Genomic DNA, 17,652 nt, shown 5'->3' on the forward strand with positions numbered 1-17,652 from the left:
TGAAAAAATTTAGAGAAGCAGTATTTGAAGCTGACTGCAGAACAATTCCACTGCTGCCAACGTAAGGACCACACAGATAAGATACGAGAAATTAGGGCTCATATGGAGGTATACAGTCTTTTTCCCCCGCTCTATTTGTGTGTGGAACAGGAAAGGAAATGACTAGTAGTGGTACTGGGTACCCTCTGACAAGTAATACAGCAGCATTTTAAAACAGTTCTGCCAACTGTCAGATTTTTATTTTAGTGCGCGGATTATCAATTGGTTTTATAGTTGAGCACTGCACTCCTTTCCGTGCCCAAGTTAGATACACTAGAAGAAAGAGTAGATAAGTTTCACTTCTAGTTTCACACAGTTGGATATCTCTATTACTGTCAAAATTCAATGAACTGTTGATAAATTTTGTGAGTAAATAACTCTATTGATGCTATGCTTGAATATAACGTTCAGAAGGGTCACTGTTTATGCTACAACCTATAAAAGCTAGTTCACTCATCATTTCAGAATGAAAGTGAAGAAATCAGTATAGCGCTTGCTAAACATAACAATTGAATACAACAACAGATAATTTATTACATGTAATAAGTATCTCAATATTCTGCAAAACTCATTTAGCTTTTTGCTCATAGGTAACTTACTTCACACTGCATTCAGCCAATAGCTATGGAAACTGGCATCATATCAATTGCATAACAACATTAATTCCACAAAATTTAATCTTATCCATAACTAATCTGAAGGAAACCTAAAAACAGTTATAACTAAAACAACCTAAAATAAGTCATAACAAGAATTATGACCAACTGAACCTATCATGTTGCACTTCTTTTACTTACAAGACACAGAAAAATTCTTCTAAATAAGTGTATTTTAGTATTAAAGAAAAGAGCATTAGATTATCCCTCCATTTGTATTATATTATTTATAGGTAACTGGGATATAATGTATTTTTGTAATTGATCCATAACTTATGGCATGTCATATATTAACAACTCAAAACAAATACTCTAACTTTCTACAGAGAATAAATCAGAAATAAGGACTGACAAATTTTGGTATACTCGAGTTTCAAACAAACATTTACTGAAATTTTATACCTCAAAGACAACCCATCAAAAAGCTTCTATTTTACTGGAACTTCTCTCTTGCAGCAATGAGTTTCAAATCAAACTTCAGTCACCTCACCTGAAATGTTCCTAGCCCAACAATAGGCATTTTATGCCCATTAAAGAATGTCACATTCTCCAGCTTTGGCGCCATCTTTTATTATATGTCAAATGTGCTGCTCCTAGCAATGCTGGAAAATCCACCTCACCAGCAGCTGGTTGCTGGAGCTTGTGAATAGCCACTGGATTCAGTGCACTGCAAGATAACAGCATATTACATAACTCATTCAACAACTAGTTCACATGACACAGCACCTTCACAGTTTATCATGTTTACTTGTGATGAACTTGTGTTACTCTGCACATTTAAAGGTATGGTAATTGCACAATAAGTGGACACATTTTAGTTCCCTAAAAATGAAGTCAAACTACAGAAAATTTGAGTCTGAGATACAAAAAACCTCAAGATTTTTAGCATACAAGGGATAACATGAGAGTTGCAAAATTTCATGTAAGCTCTGTGATATTTTCACCCAAATTTAGTGCAACTTAAAACTGCTACTAGTGGCCATCTACAGCAGGTATCTGGATCATATGCACAATATTTTATGCACAATACAAAGTTTAAATTTCAAGGCTATGTTGACCATCATCTCCATGTTGCATGAGATCAAATTGGGGAAAAACCAATTGTGATGATTTTTCAAACTTCATTGACTGCAATAATTTGGCACATTTAGATTAAAGTATCTTTTGCAGTTCAGCAGATAATTTCACAGTTATCATTTATAGCAAGCTTTAGTGGTTATCTGAATATAATCGAGAAGAAAAATTTGGAAAGGAAATTAAAAATCAGGGACAAGTTTTAAGATTTGTCAATAACATTGTAATTCTGTCAGAAAGTGCAAAGGACTTTCAAAAACAGTTGAAGAGAATGGATATCATCTTGAAAAGAGGTTATAAGATGAACATTACAAAAGCTAAAAGAAGGGCAATGAATTTAAATCAAATTAAATCAGGTGATGCCAAGGGAATTATATTTAGGAAGTTAAAACACTCAACACTGTATATGTGAAAATTAGGAATTTGTTAGCATTGAAAATAAATTTAAGTGTTAGAAAGTATTTGTCAGAAGCGTAGCCTAGCCTGGATGATAAACAGTACAGACAATGAGAGAACAGCAACTTTTGTACTCTGCTCTACACCTGAATACGAGATGTAAAGATGGGTTGGCTGAGCTAATCACAGAAAATGTACAGGGGTCCACCATCATAGATCCCTGTGATTATTGCATAAAAAGGGTAACAACATGGGAGCCGTGTATATAAATCCAAATAAGTTCTTAAGCAATAAATGACTGGGTAAGGATGGTCTTCATTTAAACAGATTAGGACCAAAAATTCTTAAATGTTTGCTGATACTTGAAAAATTCTGAATAATGGGGGAAACTTATAAGGAATGATGGGGATTAGAAACAGTGTTTGGTAATTAAAACGGCAAGACCGAAATGATAACCCAAGAAAGAAAATACTGCTTGAAATCATAAATAAGAAAGAATGTTCCCTCATAATGCACTGGAATATAAATGGTCTAAGTACTGACTTTCAAAACAAAAGTCATAAAATGGATGAATTACAAATTATTATTTCTGAGTGTAAAAATATCAAAGTTATTTGCCTCAATGAACATTGGCTTTCAACTGATAATATTAAAATTTTTAACAAAATCGAAAATTTTGAAGTAGCAAACAGCTTTTTTAGATGTGAGAAATCACATGGAGGCTCTTGCATACTTACTCATTCTGATATAAAATATGTAATAAGAAATAGTTTTAATAATTTGAATGAAGATAGTATATTTGAGAGCTGCTGTATCAAGTTAAGGGACCTAAATATCATAGTAGTTTCTATTTACAGAGTACCAGAGAAAGCTACAATTGAAGCTTTTCTGGCCAAATTTCAGTGCCTCCTTGAAAATCTAAACAAGGAAAAGGAAAAATGATTGTAATAGCTGCCGACTTCAACATTAATATCCTAGGTGAAAGCTATTATGAGTGCAAATTCACTGACATAGTAAAAAGTTTTGGCTTCAAAGTAAACTTTACGCAAGCCACTAGGGTAAATGCATAGTCAGCCACCTGTATTGATAATATCCTAACCAACTACGTGTTTGAAAATGTCCATAAATTTTGCTTAGATCTAGGAATCTCCGACCACTCTACATTATTCACTGAACTACCAAAAATTAACAAAGAAATTCCATGTGACAGAAGCTCTATGAAAAGGAACTTCAATGAAAAAATTTCACTGTATTTAGAATATGACAGCTGTATTTCAAGTAGAAGTAACTTTAACAAATTTTTAAGCAGTTTTCTTAGGGTGTTTAATGAAACTTTACCACATAGAACCACATGCAACAAAATCACTGGTAAATTTAAATGGATAACTCTGGGTATAAAAATTTCTAGTGCTGGGGAGAGGCAACTACATAATGAACTGAAATATAATAAAAACAGGTATTTTACTGAATATGTTAGACATTATAAATCTACCTTCAAAACAGTCATGAAAGCACCCAAACAATAAGTTCATTTCACAACATAAAAGTAAAACAAAGGCAGTATGGTCTGTTGTCAAATCAGAGTTAGGTGTTGGAATTAATAGAAACAAAATATCTAGGATTAAAGTAAATGATAGCCTTATTGTAAATCCAGCTCAAATACCGTAGTGTTTAAATGAATTCTTCATAAAGGTGGCAAAGTCAGATGTTGATATAGTGGAGTATCAGAGTAAAGTAAACTCCTTTGGACTCCAGCAAGGAGCTGAGTCTCTCACAGATTTTAAAAAAGTCTCAATATAGCACATAGAAAATATTATATCATCATTAAAAAATAAAAACTCAGCTGGGTGGTACGGGATACCAACTAAAGTGATTAAAGCAGTGTACCACATAATAGCACCTCCACCAACTAAAATAATTAATCAATCTTTTGAACAAGGATGCATTCCTGATGTGCAGTTAACCAATGCAGGAAACGTTGTGATCAGTCTTGTACGGTGGATTTTCTGGGCTTTGCCCATAAATGCAACTTTGTATATGCGAACTGTGTGGTATCATAGGCTGATCCTTTGATCAAAGACATGGCTGCTGCATTAGCGTCAGACAAGGAGGAGCACTATAGAGATTTGGAATTGTCAGTCCCTGAATTAAATAGGACTGCAAATATTGGCAAAATGTTTGAGGTGTCTGCAGCAGCTCAAAATGTGTTTCATGATAATTGGCAAATAGCTCAGCACTCCACTGTGAACTGAAAGTTAGTCCACTATGAATCAAGGAAATATTTTTTGCTCCCAAGTAGACTTCAATAGACTTACTACACAGACGCAAGCTTGCTGGGCATCTTCATGTAGACTATGTTCTTTAGATAATAAAGAAATTACCTCCACAGCATCAGATTCGCCCAGTTGATGCTCAAGTCTTGTCCAGACTGTTGGATGCACCACAAGCATTGCCTGTGTCCACATTTTTTCAACACGTTGGGCCTGTCGCAAGTGAGGGCACTTATCAGGAGTGTACTTGGGCAGGTAAACAGTGCTGTGAGCCAATGTGCCAGTCTTCACCAATACACTGAGGACAACAAAATCTGACCAAATGTTGGTGTTTGCTTTAACTCTAGCTCCAGCAAAACCAGGCCAAGCACCTAATAAACTCCTGATTGAGTTGGATATCAACGATACCATGGGTCAATTCCAGGTGGATAGGGCACTGTAGTTTCTCAGATTAATTAGGAATCCTACCAGTATTTGAGCTTTCTGTCTGTAGCCACTGCAGCAGTAGGTTATTGCATATATCTGGCAAAGAGTCCCTTTGCAGGGGCAAATGACTGCATTTTGTTGGTCATAAGCTTGCCAAAACTGTAAATATTTTTGGCTTAGATGCATTTGTTTTCCAAGTACTGGATGAGTTGAATCTGGTATCCACTTTGGTACCATTCCTGGATTGTTGTTAGGGAACTATAAGCAGTCATTCCAACCATTGTTGAGTTGGGCCAAAGAGTTTGAAGTGCATATTTCATTCAAGCAGTCCACTGTGACTAAATTTTGTCACACATGGCTGGTTCCATTCACAATGCATGATGCAGTGAAGACTGAGTTAAACAGATTACGGGAATTGGGGGTCATTACAACACTGATTTGGAGGATGTAAACTTACAGTTACAACAGTCATGTACAAAGTCCTGGTACTAAATAAACCTTTTGGGACATACCAATACGAGAGTCGTATCAGCAGAGTAAAGTGATTGACCAGAGTGTCTCCCAGGTGGATCAGACCAAGAGTTAGACAATTACTTTGCTGTGAAACTTAGGATGAATATTGTTCAGAGAACAGTATTATGGTATACAGAGGATGCTGAATGTTGCTTGATTGTTCCACCTCCACTCAGTGGCTGCATCGTTCAGATGCTACATACTTCCTGTTGGGTGATGGAGAGGATGAAAGCATTAGCTAAGCACCACACTTAGTAATCTGGGATAGATGGCGTAACTGAGAACGCTATCATTTTCACCACAGAGGCGGCCTGGCACACCTTAATATCTGACAATGGACATCACTTTGTTTCAGCAGAATCTGAGGTATTCTGCCAACACAATGACATACAGCACCTCATCACCACAACTTTCTACTCAGCTTCAAACTCTGAAGAAGAGCAGATGGTCAGGCCCTCAAGTCACAATTGGGGAAGACACCGGCATCAGCAGCCACTGACGAGGCTTCACCAGTGTTTCTCGCCACCTGTTGCACCACCCTAGTCAACAGATGAAGCCTTCCTGAAGTACTGCATGGGCGCAGGCTGTATGTGTTCCTTGATTTGCTCAAGCTTGTTCCATGGAATACAAAAACTAGTTATGCATCTAACTACCAGCAGGGTGCAGCCAAGTGGGTTTGCATTTTCAGCCAGATGCTGTGTTGGATGTCAGACATTATTCTCGGGCACAAGGGTGTCAAATGTCCCTTGTTGTGGTCAGGCAGGAGCACCCGATCCATCATGGAAACCACTTGTGACCACAACATATGCAAGAGTCAACGAGTCAACTCCATTCTTCGAGCCAGTGCAACGAACTTCCAGTCCCATCTCTTTTGGCAGCCATGTTTTCAGGCCATCCCCACAGACTACCAGTACTCCTTGGTTCTCATCCGAGACACAGCCAGTGCTGTTACAAACTGTGACCACACCACCATTACCACCAGCACCAGTGTTTGCTTGTGAGTTAATACTGAAAAAGGGCTTACTTTTATCTATACCTAAACATACATCCCCACCGGAAATTTTTAACTATTTATGAGCCATATGGGTTCCTTTACACAGGATGTTTGTTGTGACTGAAGACACTAAAATTGCTGTAAAACTACATATTGGCTAAAAAAGTTGTAATTCCTATTTGTTCGTCTCGGAGGGGGACATCCAATGACATCACACTCAATCCCCCACCCCACCCTGAGTGTGGGTGGTGGGGGATAACTTTGAAGTCTTCAATTGGAAGCCCCAATTTTTATTGTTGATTATGATTCTACGGCAAAATCCACATACATTTTGTATGAAGCATTTTCTCCATTTTGCCACAGGCGGTGCTTTAATTGGAGTAATACAGTGGGTATACAATAGTAATTTATGACACCTACTCAACGGCCCTTGAATATCAAATGGCACATGGGACCCCAACACTGTGCCTCAGGAGTGGGAAAGGCCAGGATTTTATAACTTCTAATTGGAAACCCCATCCACAACATTGTATTTCTCCAACATATCATACAGGACACTACTGAACCCACCACTGTGGCTGTGGTTCGAGGCAGATTCTACTCTACTTTTCCAATTAAAGTAAGAGCTCAAATATAGGACCGCCAACTTTAGTACACTTAGTGGTCCGCTTTTCAAATGACTGTACACAGGACAAACGCACATCTGCAGGAATGTCAGCACAGGCATTTCTCATGTGGTCAACTATACCTTCACAGCCTTTTGGCACTTGCTGGTACACCTTATCTTTTAACTATCCCCATAGAAAGAAATCTGGCGACATCAAATCTGGCAATCTAGCAAGCCAATTAATAGGGCCACCTCTGCTAATTCATCAAACAATGTAAATGTTGTCTAATACCTCCCATGCTTCATTTGTGTAACATGCTGGGCAACCATCATACTGAAACCACATACGTTGTCAAATGTCCAGGGCACCATCCTGCAATAGTGCAGGAAGTTCCTGTTCCAAAAATGTCCAATACTTGCATTCATTCAACATGTTGTCCATAAAATGTGGACCAATGAGTTTGTTCCCCATAATGCCACACCATACGTAACTGAACAAGGACATTGATCAATTTGCCGTAACCAGTTGGGGGTTGTCTACACTCCACTGATGCATATTAAGCTGATTAATGCTACCACAATTTGTGAATGTAGACTCATCGGACAATAGTACCTTGGCAAAGAACGTGGAGGTCATTAGCATTTGTTGACAGGCCGATTCATAAAGCACTCCCCGGTTATGGAAACCAGTACCATGAAATTCTTGATGCGCTGACACGTGGTACGGATGACACTCATGACATAGGCAATATTGTGACATTCCTACCTACAGCCATACTAGAATCACAGTATAATTGCCAGGCACTTATCCATGGGCTGTGGTGCACTGTCACAAGTACAGCTATTTCCTTAGGCTCTCCTGTAACATGTTTGCTTCGATTCCTTTTGCCAGTCTGTATGCTGCCATCATACATAAAGCTGTTCACAACTTTGTAAAAGAACAAATGAGAGTGAACTTTCTCTAGATAATGCTCTGTGTACAATGCAACAGCAGCCTCAAAATTTCTCCAGCATTCTCCTTAACTCAATTTTTTCTTCTGTGGTTGCAACATTCATCGTCCACTTGCACATCTGTTCTCCAAATGATTGGTAGGGGTGCAGGCATAAACACTGCACAAGTATTGTATTGTTTAGAGCTGCTATCTGTTCTACGTCTACATGACATGTGAGCCTCGGTCGCAGTGTGCTGCCTGTTATGATAGAGTGTAGTTTGCATCGAGGACACAGTGGCATGTCGGGTAGTCCCCTGTTCGATATGTCTCAGGAATACAAAGTTGCAAATGGGGTTTCCAATTGGAAGTTATGAAATCCTGGCCTGTCCCACCCTCATAGACGGAGTTGGGGTCTCACCTGCCATTGAGCAGCATGTCACAAATTACGATTGTGTACTCATTTCTGTACCTCTGATTACAGCACCACCTGTTGGAAAACAAAGAAATTGCTTCATACAAAATGTATGTAGGTTTTACCATAGAATGAAAACCTGCAAAAAAAAGGGGGAGGGGTGGGGGGTTCCCACTGAGGATTTCAAAGTTGCCACCCATGCGCAGGGTGGGGTGGCAGGTCAAGTGTGGTATCGTTGGGTAACTTTTTTTGATCCAATGTATCGTTTTCAAGATATTTCAATGTCTTCAATTAAAATGAACACCCTGTATACTACCTTGTCAGACAGCGACACGCAGTTAATAGTATGTGATGTCTTCATTGTAGTATTTCTAAAGGATTATGAGAGGAAAAATGATCTGGAAACCTTACCTGAATCTTAAAATCTGAGCTCAGTAACTAATTTTCCCATATGGGTGGATAAAACAGTAGGGGTCAACTGAAATTTGCATTATCACCCATTTGCTTTGTTTCATGATGTAACTGTCTTCCAATATGCGACATCATGGTGGCACAGCATATTTAGAAGTGATTTTAGTTTGAAGAGAGCGTGTTTCAGTATGTGGTTGCACTCTCTAGTGTGGGATGTTTATAGTTTATAAATTGTCTGTGAGAGATATTAGTGATTTATTCGACTCCATGAGTGCTGTTTGTAAGAATAATACTGGAAAAGTTTGAGGTGGTTAGTTAGCAGGTTATTTTGGTATTGGCAGTTATAGAGTTTGAAATTATTAGAACCAAGTGTTGTTTGTGGCTGGAGATTTAATTTTAGTCTCATTTTTTGTTAGTAATGCATATGACAATGAAGTTCGCAAATAGGTGCTTGCATACCACAATAAGGGTGCATGTAGACCACAATTAAATTCAAATAGTTATTCAATTTAATGCAGAGTATGTAAGTGTTACATTATACAGAAGCTACCAGATTGACCAAAGTTGCTGCATACCAGATCACAGACCAGCATATGTGGCACTGTAGGCAGGATAACTTACAGCATTCTATGTGGAGGGATTCTTGGTTTGAGAACTCTTGGCTGGTCATTCGAGAGACTGTGCTGATGATATATATTTCTTCTGCTATTGCTAAATTTGTGTGTTGAGTGACTTGTTGGCAGGTATGATTCTTTCTTTCTTTGTGTGTGTGTGTGTGTGTGTGTGTGTGTTTATGTACATAATTGTGTGTTTCATGTAAATCAAAATAGGTGTTAATGCAATTTTTTATGAATTTTTGGGTCGTGTTGCTAATTACTGAAAATTATATTGGCTTATGAAGTTTGTTTTACCAACATTGAAGGGGTTAGCAAATTCATTTCAGCTCTATACGTCCAGTGAAGTGTTGGAGACCTGATTTGTCAAGTTGTGTGTGGTTCTGTGCTATAATGGATTTCACCGGAGCTACATAGGTCGAGTGAAATTTCTGGTGTTGGGTTTGTGGTAGCATGGACTTTGTTCAAGTTCTATAGGTCAAGGGAAATTTATGACAGCAGGTTCTTCTAGGTTTTCTTTAATTGTGGTTTTGTTGATTGCTGAGTGTTTCATTCACTTGATATCTGTGTTAATATTTGTTTTGGTATGTCTTCACTATTAGGACTGGCATACAATTAGTTTGTCCCCACTGAAAATCACCTAATTCTCGCAGCTGTCCCACCAGTTTTATTATGTTACTGCAGTTAAATACTTCTTCTATTATTTGAGTCTGTTCACATGTGTAAAGAGCGACATTTTGTATATGCTTTAAATATGAATGTCCACCATCTTGATGACATCATGGGTCAAAGCTTGCAACAGGATATTGCAATTCTTGGTTTTGCAGATATCAGGACTCTAATAAATATTTTTTTCTTTGATGAAGCTCAAAGCAAGAAAATAACTATATGCTCAGTAAAAAGTACTGTCTCTGATCATGCTGCACAGTTAATGCAGATAAATAGGAGAGTGGCTTGCAGTATATTCTCCTCACTGGAAATCAGTTAACAATCAGTTAAACTAATTAATGATTCCTCCACAGCAAATTTTTTAAGAACAGTTTACAAGAGATGAACTGCAATGAAATTTATAGCGAACCAAATGCTGCATAAAATTTAATCTACTACATGATTAATTCATATCATTTTTGAAAAGAGCTTCTGTCATAAGCTAATGAGCAAGAACGTCAAATGTCCATGTAAAGGAACATGCCTCACTAGAGGGATTAAGCATCTTGTGAAAGGAAAAGGGAATTTTATTTGTTGGCAAGAAAAAGTTAACATACTGCAGTAGTTGCACATTATAAAAACTGCTCAAAATTTCTAACAAAAGTTATTAAAAAATCAAAAAACATGCACATTACGTCAGAACTCAGTAATTCTGACAACAGCCTTAAGTCTAGTGAAACAAAAGAGCGGACAACAGGCCACAGAACAGGGTAACATCACAACTGATTTATATACAAATGTTATAAATAATCAGTCTTAGGTATCATGTATGTTTAATATTCATTTCTTAAACATAGTAGAAAGTTTAGGGACAAGCACTTCATGAGAAAAATCAAAGCAATATATTGAAAAACCTTTGTTGTTGTTGTTGTTGTTGTGGTCTTCAGTCCTCAGACTGGTTTGATGCAAATCCTGTGCAAGCTTCTTAATCCCCCAGTACCTACTGCAACCTACATCCTTCTGAATCTGCTTAGTGTATTCATCTCTTGGTCTCCCTCTACGATTTTTACCCTCCACGCTGCCCTCCAATACTAAATTGGTGATCCCTTGATGCCTCAGAACATGTCCTACCAACTGATCCCCTCTTCCGGTCAAGTTGTGCCACAAACTTCTCTTCTCCCCAATCCTATTCAATACTTCCTCATTAGTTATGTGATCTACCCATCTAATCTTCAGCATTCTTCTGTAGCACCACATTTTGAAAGCTTCAATTCTCTTCTTGTCCAAACTATTTATCGTCCATGTTTCACTTCCATACATGGCTACACGCCATACAAATACTTTCAGAAACGACTTCCTGACACTTAAATCTATACTCGATGTTAACAAATTTCTCTTCTTCAGAAACGCTTTCCTTGCCATTGCCACTCTACATTTTATATCCTCTCTACTTCGACCATCATCAGTTATTTTGCTCCCCAAGTAGCAAAACTCCTTTACTACTTTAAGTGTCTCATTTCCTAATCTAATTCCCTCAGCATCACCCGACTTAATTCGACTACATTCCATTATCCTCGTTTTGCTTTTGTTGATGTTCATCTTATATCCTCCTTTCAAGACACAGTCCATTCCATTCAACTGCTCTTCCAACTCCTTTGCTCTCTCTGACAGAATTACAATGTCATCGGCGAACCTCAAAGTTTTTATTTCTTCTCCATGGATTTTAATACCTACTCCAAATTTTTCTTTTATTTCCTTTACTGCTTGCTCAATATACAGATTGAATAACATCGAGGAGAGGCTACAACACTGTCTCACTCCCTTCCCAACAACTGCTTCCCTTTCATGTCCCTCTACTCTTATAGCTGCCATCTGGTTTCTGTACAAATTGTAAATAGCCTTTCGCTCCCTGTATTTTACCCCTGACACCTTTAGAATTTGAAAGAGAGTATTCCAGTTAACATTGTCAAAAGCTTTCTCTAAGTCTACAAATGCTAGAAACGTAGGTTTGCCTTTCCTTAATCTTTCTTCTAAGATAAGTCGTAAGGTCAATATTGCCTCACGTGATGCAGTATTTCTACGGAATCCAAACTGATCTTCCCCGAGGTCGGCTTCTACTAGTTTTTCCATTCGTCTGTAAAGAATTCGTGTTAGTATTTTACGGCTGTGACTTATTAAACTGATTGTTCGGTAATTTTCACATCTGTCAACACTTGCTTTCTTTGGGATTGGAATTATTATATTCTTCTTGAAGTCTGAGGGTATTTCGCCTGTTTCATACATCTTGCTCACCAGATGGTAGAGTTTTGTCAGGACTGGCTCTCCCAAGGCCGTCGGCAGTTCCAATGGAATGATGTCTACTCCGGGGGCCTTGTTTCGACTCAGGTCTTTCAGTGCTCTGTCAAACTCTTCACGCAGTATCGTATCTCCCATTTCATCTTCATCTACATCCTCTTCCATTTCCATAATATTGTCCTCAAGTACATCGCCCTTGTATAGACCCTCTATATACTCCTTCCACCTTTCTGCTTTCCCTTCTTTGCTCAGAACTGGGTTTCCATCTGAGCTCTTGATGTTCATACAAGTGGTTCTCTTATCTCCAAAGGTCTCTTTAATTTTCCTGTAGGCTGTATCTATCTTACCCCTAGTGAGATAAGCCTCTACATCCTTACATTTGTCCTCTACCCATCATTGCTTAGCCATTTTGCACTTTCTGTCGATCTCATTTTTGAGACGTTTGTATTCCTTTTTGCCTGATTCATTTACTGCATTTTTGTATTTTCTCCTTTCCTCAATTAAATTCAATATCTCTTCTGTTACCCAAGGATTTCTATTAGCCCTCGTCTTTTTACCTACTTGATCCTCTGCTGCTTTCACTATTTCATTTCTCAAAGCTACCCACTCTTTTTCTACTGTATTTCTTTTCCCCATTCTTGTCAATCATTCCCTAATGCTCTCCCTGAAACTCTGTACAACCTCTGGTTCTTTCAATTTATCCAGGTCTCATCTCCTTAAATTCCCACCTTTTTGCAGTTTCCTCAGTTGTAATCTACAGTTCATAACCAATAGATTGTAGTCAGGGTCCACATCTGCCCCTGGAATAACAAACCAATGGATAATGTCATATCCAACAAAAAGAATGTAAAAAGTTGTACTCAATGATTCAACCAATGTAAGCGAGGGATATTTTTCTGAAAGAAGGAAAATCACTTGCGGAGTTCCACAAGGCTCGATTTTAGGTCCATCATTGTTTCTCGTGTACGTAAACGGTCTAGGGTCTAACGTACAATGAACTGAAAATTACAACCTTATGAATGAATCCTATGTAAATCCTTCGCCAGAGCTTTAATTACCTATCACCATTCCTTGAAATGAGGGACAGCCTACCCAAGATACTTCCCACCTCTCCTAAAGTAGTGTTCTATGGGCCACCCAAACTCCACAGCATTTGAGGCCAGCCACATGCCACTCCCAATCCCAACCTCTTGCCATAAGGATTATATCCCTGTGGAAGATACAGGTGCAAAAACTGTCCAATCCACCCACCCAACACTATTCCAGTCTTGTCACAGGTTTATCCTACCCCTTCAGGGGATGGGCCACCTGTGAAGACAGCCATATCATTTACCAGCTCTGCTTCAATCATTGCACAGTTTTTTACACTAATGTGACTACCAACCAGCTGTCCACCAGACAAATGGCCACCACTAAACTGCAACCAAGGGAAAAGTACACCACCCTCTGGCACAGCACACAACTACACGTAACACACTTGATTTCAATGGCTGCTTCACTACCCAAGACATATTGATCCTTCCCTCTACCACTGGCTTTTCTGAACTGTACAGATGGGAGTTATCCTCACACCACAACATTCTCCGCTCCCATAACTATCCCAGCCTCAACCTACCCAACATACTGTCCCCACACCCTCCACCCAGCAGTTTCCAGCACCTCTCTCCTATCATCTCCTCCCCATTCTTGTCTCCCAAACTCTGCCAATGCACCCACCCATCTTTCCCTGTTCCTCTCCTTCTTTCCCCACTTCCTTCCCCAACAACTTCTTGACGATGCACCTGTTGGCATTCTAGAATTGTGCCTGTCTGCAACTTGATATATCTTCTTTATGGTAAGTAGCAATTTGTCTTTCACTACGTTGTTGATATTCCTTCCTGTGTAAATCAAGATACGAAAAGTGCAAATCATTATCTTTTTAAAATCTACAAACAATTCAATAATGATAGAGTTGTAATTGTAGATGCAAATAGCTTTGGAAGAAGATTTGATATATGCCATGGACTTCACCTCAAATGATCTTGGAAAAAATTATTTATGCAGTACAACTTTAGTGAAGGAAAATTAAACAAGCCAAGACCAGCTATGTTAATGCTAAAGCAAAACTAGACTATGTCTCCAACAAACTACTAAGGCAACAGGTAACATCCACAGTTATATGTGCACAAAGTGTAGTGGTAACAAAAAAATTATTAAAACAGCGAATGCTACACAACCTGCAAGTAAAGTGAATACTAACAGCCCTCTTTATTTTCTATTGGAATGTACAATCAATAAGAAATAAGCTCTGAGAAATCCAGCTGTACTATCTTAATGAACTCAAAAATGTACAAATAATATGTGTTACAGAATGCTGGCTTAAAGATGATGAAATAAGAGTATCATAAACCATATTACAAACTATAATACTGGCTCGTGTTATTGCAGAACATCCAAAAGGGGTGGTGGTCACTTGATATCAGTAAAAGAAGGTACCAGTTCTATGAACACACAAAAAACGTATAAAACAGTTCAAGACACTAAGTTCTTAACATCTGGAGAGGAGAAAAAAAAACACCCCTTTGTCTATATTTGCATGACACCAGACAGTATTCTATCAATATTCCAAGAGGAGTTTGAGTGAGTTATGAACCTCTACATTATACAAAGCAAAACAATTATATTATATGATTCAGGGATTTTGATATAAACTTTGCCCCTGAGTCATATGAATCAACTGACTTAAACAACCTACTGAATAAATTTTCTGTGTCTAACATAGTAAAGTTGTCTACAAGAGTAACACCCACATCCTGCAACTCAATACATGCCACACGCTACTTTATACCTGTACTCAGTATACAAAACTTACACAATGGACTTTCTGGCTATGGGATCTTTTACTTAACCTCAAAGAAATGGGTGTAAATAAACCCTTGTTACCAAAATCGCGTAAGGAAGAGAGATTACAGATGCCAAGAGCTTAATGTTAATTTAGCACCAGCTAAAGCACAATACCTGGTAAAATGTATATCATAAAAAAGACATTGAAAATGAAACAAATTATCTGTTGACGATCTGCGCTTTTATTGTAACACTGTCTGTTGCCTTAAAAAACATACAGAAATGTAACTGAAAAGAAAAGCATACAAAGGGTGGATCACATAGGCTACAACAAAGAAAAAACTTTACATAGAAAGTAAGACAAACAGTGATCCAAATTTCCAAAGAAACTCTAAAAAAGTATTAAAAATCCTCCTGCAGGTCGCGTATAATGAAAAATTCTAACCACAAGTTTATTGTAAACTCAAGTAATATGAGTAAACCAGTTTGGTAAGTTGTCAGCGGTAGCATAGGAACGAAACCCAGATGGGTTTCGCATGAATACTTCCAGATAAAGGCAACAAATTTCTAATGCAAAACAGATTAGTGCACTAACTAGCATTTTTCATAGACTGCTGATAATCTAGTGTCAGAAATCACTGTACCAGCCGTATCACATAAACCTATATTCCAAGTGCTTGACAGATGAATTTTCCTGACTCCAGTAATTGAAGAAGTATTAAACATCATAACAGTCACATCATCATTTTCTTGTGGAGTTGATATCTCAGATTACTTATTAAAAGATACATCTGCAGAAATTGTCACACTACTATGTGATGTGATCAACAGCTCAATAAGCAGAGGCCATTCCCCAGAAGTACTAAAGACCTCAAAGGTAATTTTAGCCTTCATAAGGGGGGATAGATATGATGTAACAATTATCGTCCGATTTCCATACTCCCAGCTATATCTAATATATTTGAGAAAGTCATATATAATAGATAAATGCATTTCAAAAAAATAAAATAGAATGAAATCACTGAGCAAACACCAATCTGGATTTAGGAAAAACAGGACTGTTAATGATGCACTCTTCAGTTTCACTGACCAAATTCTTACAGCCTTTACTCAAAAGAAATTTTCTTCTGGACTTTTCACTGACCTTAGTAAGGCTTTTGACCTTGTTAATCACTCATTGTTGCTTCAGAAGCTAGAGTCATATGGCAAGCTGGGCAGTCTCTGCCATAAATTCAGAATTCTTGGGTAATCATGTGATATAAACACACAAAAAAATTACGTATCATGGGCGTGTGCATTCAATATTAACATGTGGCATTCCTTTCTGGGGAGAGAGGGGGGGGGGGGTTATCAATACAATCTGCACCAAACCCATTTTTAAAGAGCTTAATATATATTGCCAGTCCCCTGTATTCATATTCTACAGACAGTTTCTTTTGTAAAAAGCACACACACTCTTGAGCTCTTCGCAACAAGTTAAAAAACTTGCTTACTCTTTATTCTGTCAGTGAGTATCTGAAGGCAAACTTGCATTAACTATTGGCCTTATCCTAAGTCCTCAATATACTGTGTACACAGTGCTTACAATTACTTTTTATGCTTGTCTCCACTTAAGGTAGAATTCACTGTTTCATAGAGCTCTAAAAAAAATAATACACTTATACTCATATGTAACATGACTACTAAGATATTACTATGGTATCATCTATATTTTAGTATATTAAAATATAAACAGAGTCTTATAGCATTTCTGTATTGTAGCCACTGCTGTATTTGGCACATGATAAACGTGCTGAATTTTCAAGTGTATTTTAGTCTATTTCACTGCTTACAGTAAAACTTAAGACAAATGCTCCCATTACTAAATAACATTAATTGTTTGCAAATGAGATATGTGAAAATGTATTTAACATTTTGTCACTGGCCCTATGTATCTACAGAGCATAAGATTCCTCGACTTCAAATAAACAAACAAAATTATTTCCTTTTGTAGATGACATTAGTATTGTAACCCAAACATAAATTCAGCAACAGAATGATAAATAATATTCTTAGCAGTTTTATTGAATGGTTTTCTGCCAATTGTCTCGGTCTCAATTTCATAAAGAAACAAAAAGTATTCAATTCTGCACATCTAGAGTCACTACACGAATGATAAGTTAACAAGTGGTGAGGGAAAAACAACTAGAATGGAAACTTCAAACATTTTTGGTGCCCACTCTGGTGATGGAGAAAATACACTAAAGACAACCTTAGTGTGGAATAATGAATGACATAGACATACATCATTGTTCCTTTTGAACCATAGAAGGTTACTTACAATTTGCTTCATGAGGAAATACACATTCTGTAGCAACAGGATTCAAAATGTCTGACACCTTACACATGTCTCCAGGATGATTTTGGGTAACATGTATTATTCTTACAGCACACTTTTAAACAATGAAGATTTCATTTTGTAAAGATGTGTTGCCTCGGAACATCATTTATTTTGACAATGTTGAATGAAAATACACAAAATGTTTTTAACTTAATGATTTCT

General features: G+C 37.7%; 1 protein-coding gene across 1 annotated transcript in view; it reads right to left on the bottom strand.

The window, feature by feature from the left end:
- Positions 1–1,362, bottom strand: part of LOC124802998 (1,5-anhydro-D-fructose reductase-like) — a 111,924-nt gene extending 110,562 nt beyond the window's left edge. Inside the window, exon 1 of the mRNA XM_047264101.1 lies at positions 1,186–1,362. Coding sequence (XP_047120057.1) covers positions 1,186–1,260 — 75 coding nt within the window. The 5' untranslated portion in view covers positions 1,261–1,362. The remainder of the gene's footprint in view (positions 1–1,185) is intronic.
- Between the last annotated feature and the right edge of the window lie 16,290 nt (positions 1,363–17,652).

This window comes from Schistocerca piceifrons, chromosome 6, assembly GCF_021461385.2.
Source record: "Schistocerca piceifrons isolate TAMUIC-IGC-003096 chromosome 6, iqSchPice1.1, whole genome shotgun sequence".
In the NCBI taxonomy this organism is placed as follows: domain Eukaryota; kingdom Metazoa; phylum Arthropoda; class Insecta; order Orthoptera; family Acrididae; genus Schistocerca; species Schistocerca piceifrons.